At 34.2% G+C, this 17944-nt stretch overlaps 1 protein-coding gene across 9 annotated transcripts in view; it reads left to right on the top strand.

Moving 5' to 3' along the window:
• Positions 1-17944, top strand: part of tns1b (tensin 1b) — a 549979-nt gene that overhangs the window by 409588 nt on the left and 122447 nt on the right. For all 9 annotated transcript variants that reach the window (XM_056465912.1, XM_056465911.1, XM_056465908.1 and 6 more), the window contains 4 exons: positions 133-208; positions 4913-5042; positions 6044-6109; positions 6200-6316. In XM_056465912.1, the coding sequence (XP_056321887.1) occupies positions 133-208; positions 4913-5042; positions 6044-6109; positions 6200-6316 (389 nt within the window). The remainder of the gene's footprint in view (positions 1-132; positions 209-4912; positions 5043-6043; positions 6110-6199; positions 6317-17944) is intronic.

The raw sequence follows: 17944 nt of genomic DNA, 5'->3' as shown, positions 1-17944 counted from the left end.
ACTGCAGCTGTCAGGATAATCCTTCCAGTTTTTTGCATTGATCACTCTTATGTTTAGACTCACTTTTGTGTATTATTGAGGTTAACAAATGTGTGTGAATGATGTTTTTTTGTTGTTTTTATTTGTTCACAGTAATGTCCAGGGAGACAGTCAGACTAGTATCTGCATCACCATTGAACCCGGCCTGCTTCTGAAAGGAGATATACTGGTAAGAATAAGGGAATATACCCTATACACAGTTAAAGTCAGAATTAATACTGTGAAAAATTACTTGCTCTGTTTAACATCAGACGTTGTCTTCAAAGTGGTGAAGAAACGGTTAGCAGACAAAAACATTAATGTTTTACTGTGGCCCAGCCAGAGTCCTGACTTAAATCCAATTGAGAATCTGTAGGGGGAGCTAAAGATCAGGGTGAATGCAAGGAGAGCCTCCAAATTGAAAGAGTTGGAGCTCATTGTTAAAGATGAATCGGCAAAAAATACCAGTGGAGACATGTGAAAAGCTGGTCAGCAATTATAGGAAGCGTTTGATTGCTGATATAGCCACTAAGGGCTTTTCTGCTGATTATTGAGTGGTATAAATAATTTAGCTTTATTATACTGTATAATACCAATAAAATGATAATAACTGATATCAAAATTGCTTTGTAATAAGTATTTATATTAGTTTATGTAATATAATAATTGCCAGTTCAATACAAAATCATTTTGTATGCAAACACAAAATTGTCATGTCATATTATGCAAGCTTTGTAAAATAACAACAATATAATAATAATAATAATAATATAATAATAATAAAATATAATAATTGTTATTATTATTATATTATTATTATTATTTATTATTATTATTATTATTATTATTATTATCTTTTATTATTATTATTATTATTATTATTATTTATTTTAAATAATAAAAAAATAATAATAATAATAATATTAATAATGATGATAATGATAATAATAATAAATATTATTAAATAAATATTATTAATTTTATTTATTTTAAATAATAATAATAATAATAATAATAATAATGTCAATGATAGTATTAAATATTAATTATTATTATTTTATTATTATTATTATTATTATTATTATTATTATTATTTCTTGTAAATAATAATAATAATAATTAATAAATAATAAATAATAATAATAATAATAATAAATAATAATTATTATTACTTTTTCTTTGTAATAATAATATAATAAAAATGATGTCAATAATAATATAATAATAATAATAATAATTAATAGTAATAGTAATAGTAATATTAATGTTTTTTTGTTAACAATATTAATAATATAATAATAATAATAATAATAATATAGTAATAATAATAATAATAATAATTAATAATAATGTTAATAAAAAGGCAGTTGTTGTTGTCGTTAATAATACTACTAATAATATTGTTATATTATTATTATTAATAATGTTAATAACAACAATAATAATAACATTAATATTAATAATGTAATTTTTTGTTCGGGGGCTTATGATAAAAACAGATAACTTTTCACTTATAACAAGGTAATGCTACCTTTCATACACAAACATATAATAATAAAAAAAAAACGACTTCCTCCATTTATAGACATTTCTCAGACCAGTAACATTTTCAATGGACATTTCTTTACACAGTAATAAAGCCGACATCAGACGCTCAGTCCTGATGACAGACACTTCTCTCTGCATAGATTTATCTGCATTTCACCCCAGAAAGCTTTTGAGAAGAGATTGCCAAAAAATATTGGAGTGCTTTATCGTCTGCACTTTTTTTAATCCTGCACTTTTTGAAAAGCACTTTCTCTGACGGGCTGCTTTTAGGATGGCCTTGGTGAAATCAATCAGAGCTGATCTGTGGAGGACTATAATCTGTCACACAAACCACAGCGATAGCATTGCACATTAGCCAAATTTATAATAGATCAATATACAGGGTAATATGAGAAAAGCTTCCCTTGAGAATCCATGTTCAGGGCTTTTATATTTTGCCATTCAGAGACAAAGTGTTTCTGTCTGCGATCAACAGACATTTATGTATGTTTGTAGTTATGTATGTACAGTTGAAGACTGAATTATTACCCACCCCCCCCCCCCCCCTTTGATTTTATTATTATTTTTTTATATATATATATTTCCCAAATAATGTTTAACAGAGCAAGGAAATTTTCACAGTATGTCTGATAGTTTTTTCTTCTGGAGAAAGTCTTATTGTTTTATTTCACCTTGAATAAAAGCTGTTTTAATTTTTTTAAACACTATTTTAGGACAATATTATTGGCCCTTTTAAGCTATATTTTTTTCAATAGTCTACAGAACAAACCATCATTATACAATAACTTGCCTAATTACCATAACCTGCCTAGTTACCCTAATTAACCTAGTAATGCCTTTAAATGTCACTTTAAGCTGTATAGAAGTGTCTTGAAAAATATCTAGTCAAATATTATTTACTGTCATCATGGCAAAGATAAAATAAATCAGTTATTAGAAATGAGTTATTAAAACTATTATGTTTAGAAATGTGTTGAAGAAATATTCTCTTCGTTAAACAGAAATTGGGGAAAAAATAAACAGGGGGGGTTAATAATTCTGACTTCAACTGTAAATATTATATATATATATATATATATATATATATATATATATATATATATATATATATATATATATATATATATATAATCTTATTTGTATTTAGTTTTATTTAATTAAATAATTAATTCATAATGTTTTATTCATTACTTAATTTGAAAGGAAATTTATAGGGATCTTATTTGTTTATATTATATTATTTTCTTAGTATTTATTAGTATATTAGTATTTTTAGTAATTATTTTAATTTTATTTTAATTAAATTTTTTATTTATTTTAATTATGTATGTTTTTAATTTTGTTTTGCAATTTTTTTTGTTAATTTATTTTTATCCAGATTATAGTGCAAGTAATTTAGCATGCATTTTATTTATTTATTTATTTTAAAGTACATTAGTATTATTTGTAATTATTCAAATTAAATGTTTCATTTATTTTTTTAATCCTATTTATATTAACTATTTATAGTTATTTGTTATTATTTTCGAATTTATAAATATTTATTTGTTCTTTTACACAAGTTTTTTTTTTAATAAAATAATACACACAATAATAAAAATCTATATTTTTAAAATTAGATTAATATTACACAATTAAATACAAAATCTAAAAGCAAATATTTAAATCTCATTTAATTTTTTAATCTTTATTTTAATAATTTATTTAAATCTATTTTATTGATAAAATAGAGTTTTATAAATGAATCAATAAAAATCAATAAAATTAAATTAGGTTCTGTTAACATCTGTTTATAAATATGTATTATATTCTGCGCTACTGCTTTTATTTTTTACACATGCAATATTGTTTGTTTAAATCTTATTTAATCTTTATTTTGATAATTTATCTTCATCTGTTATTATAGTTTTAAAACATTTACCTATAAATAAATAAATGAATAAATAAATAATAAATAAATAAATAAATAATAAATAACAAAACAAACAAAACAAAACAAAACAAAACAAAACAAAACAAACAAACAAACACAAAACAAAAACAAGATAAATTTAAGGGCGACACAGTGGCTCAGTGGTTAGCTAGTTGGTGTTTCTGTGTGGAGTTTGCATGTTCTCCCCGTGTTGGCGTGGGTTTTCTCCGTGTGCTCCGGTTTTCCGAACAAACCCAAAACAATGCTCTATAGGCTAAATTGGCTGTAGTGTATGTGTGTGAAAGAGTGTGTATGGATGTTTCCCAGTACTGGGTTGCAGTTGGAAGGGCAACTGTGGCTGGATAAATTGGCCATTCATTCCTCTGCGGTGACCCCTGATAAATAAAGGGACTAAGCCGTAAAGAAAATGAATGAATGAAATCACATGAACTTTTGGGGACCTAGGATGCTGAATTTCAGAGCTGTATTTTTTTGAGCTGGACCCCCCCATGTGCGCAGCAGATACTATGCTGCTGGATTTGGTGAAACCGCATGATACTCTTCCAGCCCTCATCTTTCTCGACCCGCTGGTGTTTGTTTGGTTCCACTCTCCTAACTAAAAAGTGCATTTCATATAATGTTAAGTAGGTTAATTATAGTTATTTTAGGCAACAGAAAGAGGGCGACAATTTCTTCACTGGCCATTTTTAAATCTTTGTCTTGGTTTTGGAACATCTCTGTTGTTTTACATACTTATATAATACTGGAAAATACCTCCAAAATCTCTTCCAAAACGTACAAATTGAACTTTATGTGCTGGATATGCGTGTTTTTTTAAGATTGCATTTGAATGATGTGCCATGCATGCGGAGGAATGATCTGAGTTCAGTTATAGCATTAAGACCTATCATGGTGATTGTGCCATGTGCATTACCACAGAAAATAATTTCACCCCAATCGCTCAGTTGAGAACAAAGAAGCATAAATTGTGGTTACAAGCTGAAGTGAAGCAAACTCCACTGGCAGGAATTTACTGTGGCAATGCAAAAGCAGAAATGCAGCCACACAGAAAAACAGAAAATGTTTTGTTCTGATTTGCTTTTGTTTCAGTCATTGTATAATATATATTAGTTAAATATTTCTACTTGTAGATCTTAGAAAGTACTGGTGCTTTATTTAAGTCAATACAAACTTTATCGAATTGTTGATTGTAAATATTAACAACAACAATAATAATAATATAATAATACATAATAATAATAATTGTTGTTGTTGTTGTTTTTAATATTAAATGTTATATACTTTAATATTACATTTCATTATTTCATTTTATGAACAGATAAATGATCAAATCACGATCTATATTTAATTACATTATCAATATATTTAAAAGTTTGTTCATTGATTGCTTTTCATTTCTTATGTGATCCACAGCTGAAGTGTTATCACAAGCGTTTCCGCAGCCCGTCTCGTGATGTCATATTCAGAGTTCAGTTTCACACCTGCGCTGTTCATGATCTGAGCATCGTCTTCGGCAAAGATGAGCTTGATGAAACCTTTAAAGGTATGCTTTATTTTATTTTATTTTATTTTATTTTATTTTATTTTATTTTATTTTATTTTATTTTATTTTATTTTATTTTATTTTATTTATTTTATTTTATTTTATTTATTAAATGTATTTATTTATTTATTTAGATTTTATTTCGTTTATTTCATTCATTTATCTATTTATTTTTATGTAATGAAATTTTTATTTAGTTTTTATGTATTTATTAGTTTTATTTCATTTAATTTCAGTTTAGTTTTTTTTATTTATGTATTTATTTATTTTTATATTAAATTATTTTTATTTTATTTCATTTTAATTTTATTTTTCATTTTAATTTTATTGTTAAGTTTATTTTATTTAATTTTATTATTTTTTATTTTTTATTTTATTTTTTAAAAATCATTCATTATTTCTTTTACCTTTAATTTAATAAACTTTTTATTTAGTTTTTATGGATTTATTCATTTGTTCTTTTATTTATTTCAGTTTTTGTTTAGTTTTTATAGTTTTTTATTTATTTTTTATTTTTTATTTTATTTTTTCACTTTTCACTTTTTTTTTGTTAATTTTATTTTAAATGTAATTTGTTATAAATTATTTATTTATTCCGATATTCTTTTTTATTTAATTTCAGTTTAGTTTAGTTTAGTTTTTTTTAGTATACATTACATATGTTTAAATGTTTTATTTTATTTTTATTTTATGTTCATTTTATTGTTTATTTAAATTTTTATAAGTTTTTAAATTTAATTTAATTTAATTTAATTTAAATTTTGTTTTTTTATTTATGATTTATTTATTATTATATTTTATTTGTTTTATTTCTTTATTTATATATTATTTATTTTATTTTTTTTATTATTAATTATGTTTTAATTTATTTTTTTTATTTATTGTTGTGTTTATTTATTTTATTTTATTTATTTTTTTTTTATTTTATTTTTTTTATTTACCCATGTCGCTTTAAATAACCTCAAAGGCTTAGTGGTCATTTCTTTTTATTTAATTTTCAGACGACAGGTTTCCTGAATATGGAAAGGTGGAATTCGTCTTTTCTTTTGGCCCAGAAAAAATCCAAGGTAGGAACTGTAGTCGTTGTTTTTGCAAAATATTGTAAACTGCACATAAACTGAGCCTAGAATAATCTGAGCAAACAACTTCTGTCATAGGAATGGACCACCTTGAGAACGGACCCAGTGTTTCTGTGGACTATAATACTCAAGATGCTCTGATCCGCTGGGATTCCTACGAGAACTTCAACCAGCTCTGCGAAGACTCCATGGAAGGTGAATAAAGCACATTTATGAAGAAGTTATTTTCATGAAAACAATGCTGTTAGCTATTCAAACACCACATTCAAACACCACATTTGTTTGCAATGTATTTTTGTGTGGTCTATAAACATCACAGGGGTCATGATCTGTTGTCCTTGTTTATTTGGAGCAGTTCTCTGAAGCGGGTCGCACACTAGAAGCGTCGCTCGACGGCGCACCGCGTAGCACCACGCAGCGCCGTATATTTCAGAATTCTAAACATAGGTTTCTATCAGGTCACACACACCAGCGTCGCAAGTCGGCGGCTGTCGGCGGCGCCCAGCCACGACTCAGGACACTCTTCATTTCTCTGCATTTTTCAGAGCGCCATCTGATTAGTTTCATGTTAAATATCATGCGAATGTCTGCATCTGGTGTGTGATACTTTTAACTGTCATGTGCGCGCCGTGTTGCGGTGCTTCCGGTGTGCAACCTGCTTGAGGCCCACTCATAATGTTATCATGACTTTTACATCACAAAACAAATCATACTGTACCTACAGTTGACGTTAGAATTATTAGCCATTCTGAATTATTAGCCCCCTTGTATACCCCCCTCCCCCAATTTCTGTTTAACGGAAAGATTTTTTTAACACATTTCTAAACATAATTGTTTTAATAACTAATTTTAAATCTCAGTTCATGACCCCTTTAAAGTACCTCACTAGGTTTCACGGCTAATTGTGGTTAATCCAGCAGTCCGACATCAGATCATCAGCTTTCTGGCTTCACTGTAGTTTTGTGACTGAGCTGTTTGTGTACATGGCGGTGATAATCTTTGTGTGTGTGTAGAGACTAATTTAATCAGATGAGTTTGTAGTGCTGCTTTTGAACAAATCACAGAGGTCGAGTTGAGTTCACACACGCACACTCCTATTGTCCACACACCCTTGTGGTCTGAGCTGCGAGCCTCCTTATTTTAACTTGTGGTGTGCTTCTGCTGCTCAAACATGTGATTTGTTGTCCTTTTTTTAAAGCACATCCTTGTTTGTTGGGTCAGCTGGGAAAGTTAGAGTGAGGAATGCAATGAGGAAATATATGGAACTTTTGGAAGGTTTGGAAGGCTGTACTTTATTTAACATCCTCTTAAATTGTTTAGTTTTTTCCTCATTTATAATAAAATGATTTCATATCCCTACTGAAAAAAAACAGCTTAATGGAAAATGACCAGCTAAAACCAGCTTGACCACCTAGCTAGGCTGGTCAAGCTGGTTTTAGCTGGATTTAGCTGGTTATTTTCCAGCCTGACCAGCTAAGACCAGGCTGGAAATGGCTGGAAACCAGCCTGGAAATGGCCAAAACCCCTCTAAAACCAGGCTGATCAACCAGCTAAAACCAGCCAACCAGCCAACCAGGTTTTCAGCAGGGATATTTTTTTTGTTTGTTGATTTATTGCCACAACTTACAGATGGCTATTTCATGGCAATATACATGAAAATTACATGAGAAGAACAGCTTCGTATTTCAATAAGAGGATTCACAATCAAAATATTTAAATCGAAATAAATAAATAAAATCTAACAACAAATGTATATTAAAAGTAAATATGATTTTTCAATTCAATATTTGATAAAGGGTGACACGTTGGCTCAGTGGTTAGCACTGTCGCCTCACAGCAAGAAGGTTGCTGGTTCGAGTCCCGGCTGGGTCAGTTGCCTTTTCTGTGTTGGGTTTGCAAGTTCTTTCCGTCTTCATGTGGGTTTCCTCCGGGTGCTCTGATTTCCCCCACAGTCCAAAGACATGCGCTATAGGTGAATTAGGTGAGCTAAATTGAGTGTGTGAGTGTGTATGGATGTTTCCCAGTACTGGGTTGCAGCTGGAAAGGCATCCGCTGTGTAAAACATATGCTGCATAAGTTGGTGGTTCATTCTGCTGTGGTGACGCCTGATGAATAAATAGACTCAGTCGAAGGACAATGAATGAATTATATTTGATAAATTCTTTCTGGTGATAAAATTATTTAGTGAAACTAGTAAAGTGACATGTTCAACCATTTGTTATTTAGTTATTCAACTTATTGTTGAAAGTAGAAAGAACAAAATTTCAATAAAGTGTTCATAAAACACAAATTTAAGTTCTTTGTCTTGGAAGTTAAATCAACAAGCATCAATGTTGTTACAACAACAACAAAAACACACAAGTTAAACAACTGCCAACAAAACTAAACGTATCTGTTGTAATGTAATCTACTTATCTATCTAATATTATCTATCTAACTTTTATCTATTCATTTATCCTTTATTTGTGGAAGGTTTGGAAGTTCATTTAATATCCTGTACAATGTTTATATTTTTTCTTCATTTATAATAAAATGATTGAATGTTTTTGTTTGTTTCTTTGTTTATTTATTGCCACTTAGGCTGGCTATTTCATGGCAAAATACATAAAAACATTACGTGATACGAACAGCTTACTGTTTAATAAGAGATGATACACAAACAAATATATAACTATAAGTAAATAAAACTCACAAAAAAGTATATTATAGTTAAATATGATTTTTCCTGGTGATAAAATGATTAAATGAAATTAGTAATAAGTGACGTGTTCTCCAACCATCCTACAATGTACATTTTATTTGTTATTTAGTATCTATCTATCATATCTATTATCTATCTATCTATCTATCTATCTATCGATCTATCTATCTATCTATCTATCTATCTATTGTCTGTCTGTCTGTCTGGTCTGTCTGTCTGTCTGTCTGTCTGTCTGTCTGTCTGTCTGTCTGTCTGTCTGTCTGTCTGTCTGTCTGTCTGTCTGTTGTTTGACATTCTATCTATCATTCAATTTATTCTACTTTAGTTCTATATTGTTCCATTCACCATCCTTCCATCCCATTGTGCTTGTTTTATCATTCCACATCATCCATCCATCCATCATCCATCCATCCATCCATCCATCCATCCATCCAGCCATCCATCCATCCATCCATTGTTGCTTTGTTTTTTTCATTCCATCCATCCATCCATCCATCCATCCATCCAACATTCTATCTGTTTATGGGTTTGAGTTTTGGAGTTTTGGAGACATGCCTTCTTTTGAAAATGTTAAATTTCCATACGAATTAAATTCTGACAGATCTATCCATCTATAGTTCCAATTGATCCATTATTTATCCATCCATCTTTCATTTCTGATGTCATGCAAGATTCAGTCTCCTTTAGATTCTACTAGAGGTCTAGAGGTTGGTACAATCTCAGTATTGAATAGAAAACATCCCACAGATTCCATTTGACCATAGCTAGTCCAAAACCACCCTGCGTTTCCTCCCCAAGCCTCCATTTTCCTCATCAGCTTCCAGTGGCCTTTATGTGAAATATTTCCAGGCGTTGGCTGAGAATTGTGCAACTCATGCTGTAAGAAGACAGTCTGACCAATCATGTCCATTCACAAAGTCCAAAACAGCTACAGTAACAACCATCACTTATTTTGTCTCAGAAAACACCCAATGCAGGCTGTTTATGTTACTGTTCGGCAAGAATGTGTTTTGATTATTGCGATCCAAAATATACTTCTAAGCAGCCAAGATGATATTGTGTTATTTTATATCCTCAGGGGTCAAATTTTAGGAGCTCCAGTCAATTTAGCACACATTTAAATTCTACGCCATTTGAGATGACTGGCTATAATAAAAACTATAAAGTCTGCCACCCTCTTGACCAGACCCTGCTTTTAATAGGGCAGGCAGAAATAGGAAGCTCTTAGCTGCCACCTTTAAGAGGCAGTGTAAACTAATACAAATCTCTGATCAAGACCTCAAAAACCCCTCTAACTGCCACCTGGCATCATAAGGAAGCATTTTAAGTATTTTATAAGATGTACATGCACTCATAAGGTAATCTTCATTGTTCAAAGTTGTTATGTATCTTAGAAGTGGCTGTATAGTACCATGCTAGTTTTATAAATAGCCAAGGCACTTCAATCACATACTTTTTTTGGAAAACACAGTGATTAATGTTAGAAAAAGCAACAACAATGGTTTTAGTATAAAGACAACACAGGCTCATTCTAAAAATGTAGCTCTATATACATTTCTGGAGATTGCGAATTATGAAGCTAGAAGTATGTATGTACGTCTTTAAACGAAGGATATAGGACGGTTTTGCGCCGCTCCTTTTCACCAGCTGACCGCTTACCTTCATATGGACAGCTTTCCTGCTGTTACCAGTTTGTCTAGTCGCTTACCATTTACTTCAGTGGACTTAAGACGCAGAGAGAAGTTGACCACGACGACTGGACTGGAGGAGAGCGTTCCAGAAAGGGGGCAAGACAAAAGCAGAATCCAAAAATAAATAAATAAATAAATAAGCAAGTTAAATAACAGAGTAAGAATGTGGTAAAATCTGAAAATGTGGTAAAAATCAGGCAAGGACTTTTCTCTTTCTGAATTGCTTTTTAAAACTATTGGTTTGGTTTTAGTGAAGTGGGTAGGTGGGTCAGTTGGGTGCTTTTGACAATACTATTGGTTGGGGTTTTAGTGAAGTGGGTAGGGTGGGTCAGTTGGTGCTTTTGACAATACTATTGGTTGGGTTTAGTGAAGTGGGTAGGTGGGTCAGTTGGTGCTTTTGACAATACTATTGTTGGGTTTAGTGAAGTGGGTAGGTGGGTCAGTTGGTGCTTTTGACAATACTATTGGTTGGTGTGTATTTTGTATAGATTTGTAAATGAATGATCAGCCGGACAACTCTGCTTAGCTCCACACTACTTCACTTTATTTTCTGTCTCTCCCTCTCACTTCCACACACCTCTTCTGACACCTAGTGGGTCACAAACAGTAATAATAGAACTGAACATTAAGCAACACAACATTTTCCCCCTTTTTTAGATTAGCACTAGGAAGGTGTTCAACAACCACTCTACCAACTGAATTCACCAATTTATCAGCTGTGAGGTTAGACTTAACCAATATGCATATAATAATTATAATTATTTCAGCAACGATAAAAACTTAAGCATAACTCCACTGTGCATGTAATAAGAAACAAAAAAACAATGTAGAATTACTATTCAACATGTAACCCCTTAAGGCTTGCAACTTTATAACACTGATATAGCCTTGCTATAGTGAGGAATGTGCATGCGTAAATTGTTCATGTTACAAAGTCTTTGTGCCAGACTGGTGGCCGTCTGGTTCGAGGATGTTTCTGGTTTTCAAGTGCAACAACTGATTTTGAGGCCCATAGAATTCATTATCAGAGTTGCTTTGCACAGGGACATGGTGACAGGTGAACAGCGTTCCAGACTTTTCCATCATCCAGAATATATGTATCCTGGCTTTTTTTTCCCAACACCATATGTGGTGTACTGAATTTCCCCCGCTTTTTTTTACATGAGTGGGTATCCTCACGCGCACTTTGTCACCTGGTTGTAAGGCAGATGGTTGTGCAACCCGTTTTTTGTCAGTGTATATTTTGACTCGAGCTTGTCGCGCCTTAACTGAGCTCGCACCGTAGCGTCGGTACAAGCAGGAGGCCTAGTGGGCAGAATGTCCCAAGTTCGTTCTAAGTTTGCGTCCCAGCAAGAGTTCACTAGGAGCAATGCCTGTGGTGGCATGAGGTTGTAGTACGATAGTGCAACAAGAAGTCCCTCACTGCCTTTTTCCACGGCTTTCCTTCCAAGCTTGCTGTTTTGAACCCAATCCTTCAGGACACGGTTCATACGCTCCACAGCACCATTAGCTTGTGGAAAGTACAGGGAAGTACGCACAGCTGGATATTCCTGTTTGTCAGAAACTCTGCAAAAACCCCAAAGATGTAAATTGCACACCATTATCAGTCACTATTTCCACCGGGTTACCAAACCGGCCTGAAATGTTGTGGTGAGAAATTCAATGACAGTGGTAGTAGTGAACTTACTGGTGAAGGCTATCTCTGGCCACTTACTGTATAGTCAACTAATGTGAGTGCATACCTGCAATCCCAGGTTCCTAAACTCAATGGTCCTACAATGTCCAATCCAACCTTTAGCCAGGGTGCAATGGGAAATGGTACAGGCTGGAGAGGAGGTGTATGCGTTTTCGCACTCTTGTCATGAGCTTGGCAAATCTGACATGATGAATAGCAGACTGAACTGAATTATCCATGCCAGGCCACCAGTACAAGTAACGGAGCCTCTGTTTTGTTCTAACAATACCCTGGTGGCCCTGATGAGCCAAGTTAATTAGGGACCCACGCATCGCTATAGGCACCACCAAGCGGTACGAACCTCTGAAGACCAAGCTGTCCTGTGCAGCTAGTTCATCCCTGATGTGAAAATATGGTGCCAGCTCAGGTTGAAGGTTTTTCTTGCTCTTAGGCCATCCTGTAAGTAGATCCAGTCGCAATGCTGACAATTCTGGACATGCAGCGCATTCCTTGGAGAACTCTTCCAATGAAAAAGCACGAGGTTCAGCAGAAATAAATGCTACCATGTCAGGTTCCATAGTAGAGTTAGTGTCCTCACAGGTAGGTAAAGGCAGGCGTGAGAGACAGTCTGCTGTGACATTCTCAGAACCCGGCTTGTAGGACACCTCGTAATCAAAGCAAAGAAGACGGGCGGACACATCTTGCAATGCGCATTCCAGCACGGCCCATACCCTTAGTTGCAAGCAAGGTAGTTTAAAGCTTGATGATCCGTTCTAAGCGTGAACCGTCGGCCCCATAAGGAATGTTCGCCACCGTTTCCACGGCCCACACGCAGGCCAGTGCCTCTTTCTCCACAATGGAGTACTTCCTCTCAGCTGTTGAGGAGTGTGCGAGAGGCGAATGCAATAGTACGCTCAGAGCCGTCTGCATGGATTTGAGTTAAAACAGCCCCTAATCCATAATCTGAGGCGTCACAGGTTACCAGTGAATGCAAAGCTGGGTCAAAAATCGCAAGGCTGGGCTTGTTAACAATGAGCTCCTTTAATTTCTCAAAGCTCCTCTGAGCACTCTCAGTCCAACTGAAAGGATCCATGTTTCTTAAGCACGCCCTCATAGGCTCTACCTCTGAGGAGTAGTTTGGCACAAACCGTGAATACCAGGATGTCAGTCCAAGAAATGAACGTACTTTGGCTGCATCCGTGGGAGTTGGTGCTTGCAGAATAGCCTGGATATGACAATCGTTGGGTAGCAGGCCTTGTGCCGTGATAGTATGTCCCAAGTAAGGAAGGCTTGTGCAGCTGAACTTGCATTTATCATGATTTAGTGTGAGTCCTGCCTGTTGTAATGCTATTAACACAGCCTGTAGGTTGTGATCATGTTCGGCTCGTGTGCGTCCATACACAATGACATCATCTAGATAATTCTGAACTCCTTGAAGGCCTTTCAATATTGTAACCATCATTTTTTTGAAAAGCGGCTGGTGCTGAGGCCAGTCCATATGGGACCCGACGGAATCTGAACAATCCTTCATGAGTTATGAAAGCCGTCAGATCTCTGCTGTCCTCGTGAAGTGTCACTTGGAGGTATGCATTGTTTAAATCAATGCTTGAAAATATGGTGGCTCCCCTTAACTCAGTAAATAAGTCCTCCATGTGTGGGAGTGGATGGCTGTCAATTATTATTGCTCTGTTGGGCTCCCGCAGGTCCACACATAAGCGAATTTCTCCATTTTTTTTCGTAGTCACCACAATAGGGGACACCCACGGGGAAGCATCCACCCGTTCAATAATGCCTTCAGCTTGTAAGCGGCAAAGCTCTTGGGAAACTGCATTTCTCACTGATAAGGGGAGTCTGCGAAGTTTTTGTTGTACAGGCTTTACTGAGTCTTTTATTTTCACCTGGTGTACAAAGCCTATCGCACAGCCAATGCCCTCTTTTGCTGTTGTCTTTATTTGTTGCACTGTAGTAGTAGTAGGAGTGGGTGGGACCAATTCATTCCCCGCGATGTGAATATTTAAGCCAGAAACTAAGTCCATACCCAGTATAGGGGTGCCTTTCTCCACAACATAGATGCTAGTGCTTGATACAGCATTACCATAATGCACATGCACCGATAGACAGCCAAGTACAGGCAGTGCTGCTTTTGAGTATGTCACTAATTTCAGTTGTGGGCGTCGTAACGGTGAAGAGCTGAAATGTTGTTTATAAAGGTGATGAGGAAAAATAGAGACAGCCGAGCCAGTGTCGACGGTGAGCTCAATCGGCACTGGGCCTAGTTCGTCTGTTTCAATGTTTACAGTGCATTTTATTTTATCACAGAGTGACTTCCCTTCCACTTCAAGTACATGCACAATTTCAGGGACCTCCATCTCTGGAGCATCAAGTAATTGGACTCTTTTCTCAGAGCGGCAAACTCTTGCAAAATGTCCTAATTTTTCACATTTATTACACGTGACTTTAGCAGCTGGACAATTTGGAGCATTAGCCAGATGGGAAGTAGACCCACAGCGGAAACAAGCTCGAATGCCCTGTGCAGTAGTTTGTGATTGTTTTTTACTCACATGTTTCCCCCGGAATTTTAGACGCTGTGGTGTCCTGCCATGCTGAGCAGATTTTATTTCGTGCACAGGGGCCGCATCTAATGTTTGTGCGTGCCCCACGGCGGTCTCTGTTTGACCCGCCAATAACATTGCATCCGTCAATGTTAACTGCGGCTGTAATAAAAGCCGTTCCCGAATACGTGGAGAGAATGCTTTCTCTACCAGTTGATCTCGGATCATTTCATCCGTGCGATCGCCGAAGTTACAGTATGTACTTAGCTCACGTAAAGCAACAACATAGTCCTTCACGGATTCATCCGGCCGCTGTGTACGTTGTCTGAATTTGTGTCGTTCCACGACGATGTTTGTAATCGGCTGAAAGTGTTCTTCAAGGGCTTTAAAAGCATCAGCAAGATTCTGACCTGTATTGGGTAACGTATAGAAAACTCTTAAACCCTCGGCTCCCAAGCACTGTAGTAAGACAGCACGCTTCCTCTCTTCTGGCCACCGATCTCCCGTAGCATCGATTGCAACCAGATAGTTTTCAAACATCTTCTTCCACGTATGAATCGGAACTGGGGGCTGGCCCAGGCATGTTAAAAACATAGGAGGTGTAGGTAAACTAAGTGCTGCCATCCTCGTCGCCAAAATGTGGTATTTTGTATAGATTTGTAAATGAATATCAGCCGGACAACTCTGCTTAGCTCCACACTACTTCACTTTATTTTCTGTTCTCTCCCTCTCACTTCCACACACCTCTTCTGACACCTAGTGGTCACAAACAGTAATAATAGAACTGAACATTAAGCAACACAACAGTTGGGTTTAGTGAAGTAGGTAGGTGGGTCAGTTGGTGCTTTTGACAATACTATTGGTTGGGTTTAGGGAAGGAAGAGGGTAGACCAGTCAGTCAGTCGACAGTGGCCTATTGTGGATTTACGTGAGAAGAGCAGGCACGAATGGAACTCGCGAAATAAATTTGAGATCTGAAAAGTGTACACAGTGCCTTAAAAGAAAAAACTGCAAAAAAAAAAAAAAAAAGTATCTCCTGTGACGTATTTAACACTCCAGAAATATAAATAGCGGTATATTTTCATAATGAGCCTTGCATAAAAATCAAATACAGCAGTCAAAAATGGAGGAATGTAGAATTCAATAACTAGTGTCCAAATTAACACAAATGAGTGGCAGGATCTGAAAAATGTCTGTCATTTAAGTCAGTGCTATTATTAAACTGTGTGTTGGTATATATGTAACTCATGAAATATTGGGGGGGAATAAAAAAAACTGTTAAAACTGTTTAAAAAAACTTGCTACTGTTGAGATTGCTTCAAATAGGATTACTTCAAATAAAACTGTCATGACACAGTCATAATCATGACATTACACATCATGAAAATGGAATTTTTTTTTGTAGGAGGTTTTGTATATGCTTATGATGACAACAATCATAAGCTCAGTTATGTCATTTTAAATGCATAGATAACATTGTTTCAGAGGTCTTTATGACAATTTGACATGAACATATACAACACAATACTTTATATTACCAAGACAACATGACTTGTCATAAATCTGGCATAAACATGATTGTCATGAGGCCATTAGGATTATGTCATTAATATTTTTCTAATCACTTTTTTCATTGAAAGAAACTGATTTTGTTATTTAAATGTCTAAGAACAAAAGTCAAATACTTTTTTAAAAACAAAGAAATCATTATGTAATGTCATTTAACAACAGCTTAATGACAAATTTAATTTGTACCACTGTAGTAGAGGTCAAGAAAAATATTACGCTGTTATAAAATTCATGCAACGATTATAAAGCACTCATGACAATCATGTTTATTATAGATTTATGACAAGATATGTTGTACCTCAATTTGTCATAACAAAGACACCGATTTTGTTGATTTTTTTTTTTTTTGTGAAGCTGTCATAACAAAGGCATGTCAAAGAATTTTTATTTTTGTACATGACATAATTAAGTTAATGAGAGTTAATGACAGTTTTAATAAGAATGCATTAAATCTTCATATTCATGACGTGTCAAATCATGAATATGAATATTTCATGACAATCTAATGAACACTCTCTTTAAGTAAAGTGTTAAGTGAGCGTGACATTTATAAATGATCTTCGCTGTATATATTGATTGAAAATTTGGAGTGCAAATTTCTTATTTATTTTTTTCTACTGTTCAAAGATGTCTTTTTGTCATATTTTTATAAATCTCAATGGCTTTTGCCATTTAAACAAGTTTTTTTTAAGTACATGTAAACATACCCAGAGTTTATTTTATTTCGACAAAATTATAGTTAACTATACTTAATATAAAAATTAAATTTGAAATAAAATTAAAATAACGTGTAAAAAAAGCATCAGTATAAACAGAATATAATACAGAAATATATTTTAACAGAACCTCATTTTATTTTTGTTCACATACAAAATTTTACAAAATGTTATTTTTATCCATCAATTCAATTCAATTAATCCTCACTTCTATAGCTCTTTTTGATAATGTATATTGTGTCAAAGTAGCTGAAAAAAACTGTGTGAAAGCTTTATTATTTCAAGCTGTTAAATTAAAACTGTTTCAATTCCGTTTTGTATAAGTAGCTGTTGGGATTTCAGTTCAGTTCAGACATCACATGAATCAGAACAATACGTCGCGATGATATTTGGGATTTAAAAAACAAATTAAGTTGTAGTTTACGTTCAAGGATGTCTCTCACGAATGGGGATTGTTTTGATAATGTCATCTGTAAATTAAATTTTAGGAGAAACTTTTTTATGTACATGTACACATACCCAAAGTTGCGATTCTGCCACCCATTTCTGCATGCTGGACAGAGTCTCTCTTTAGTCAGTAGGGCTGCTGAATGGAAAGGGCACATTTGCAAATGAATTTAGATTCCTATCACAGTCAAACATCTCCATTGAGCCGCTGTGACCAGAGGAGCAGCTCTAGAGACGTGATAAGCAGCCAGACATTATGCTTTTGTGCTGGAGCTCATGCATCCGTCTGCCAAGATTGAAGGACTGGCCGACATTGTCAGACGAGGGAACGACTGCTATACTGATTACTGAGACTTAGAACAGTCAGCTTATGTCAGTTCACTCACCTTTTTTTATTAAGCAGCTAATAGTTTTGAAAACTACAGTGGATAATGGACTTGAATGACACTGTCTGGTTTATTTTATTTTATTT

The sequence above is a fragment of the Danio aesculapii genome, chromosome 9 (assembly GCF_903798145.1).
Source record: "Danio aesculapii chromosome 9, fDanAes4.1, whole genome shotgun sequence".
Lineage (NCBI taxonomy): Eukaryota > Metazoa > Chordata > Actinopteri > Cypriniformes > Danionidae > Danio > Danio aesculapii.
This window is presented reverse-complemented; position numbering and strand designations above follow the sequence as displayed.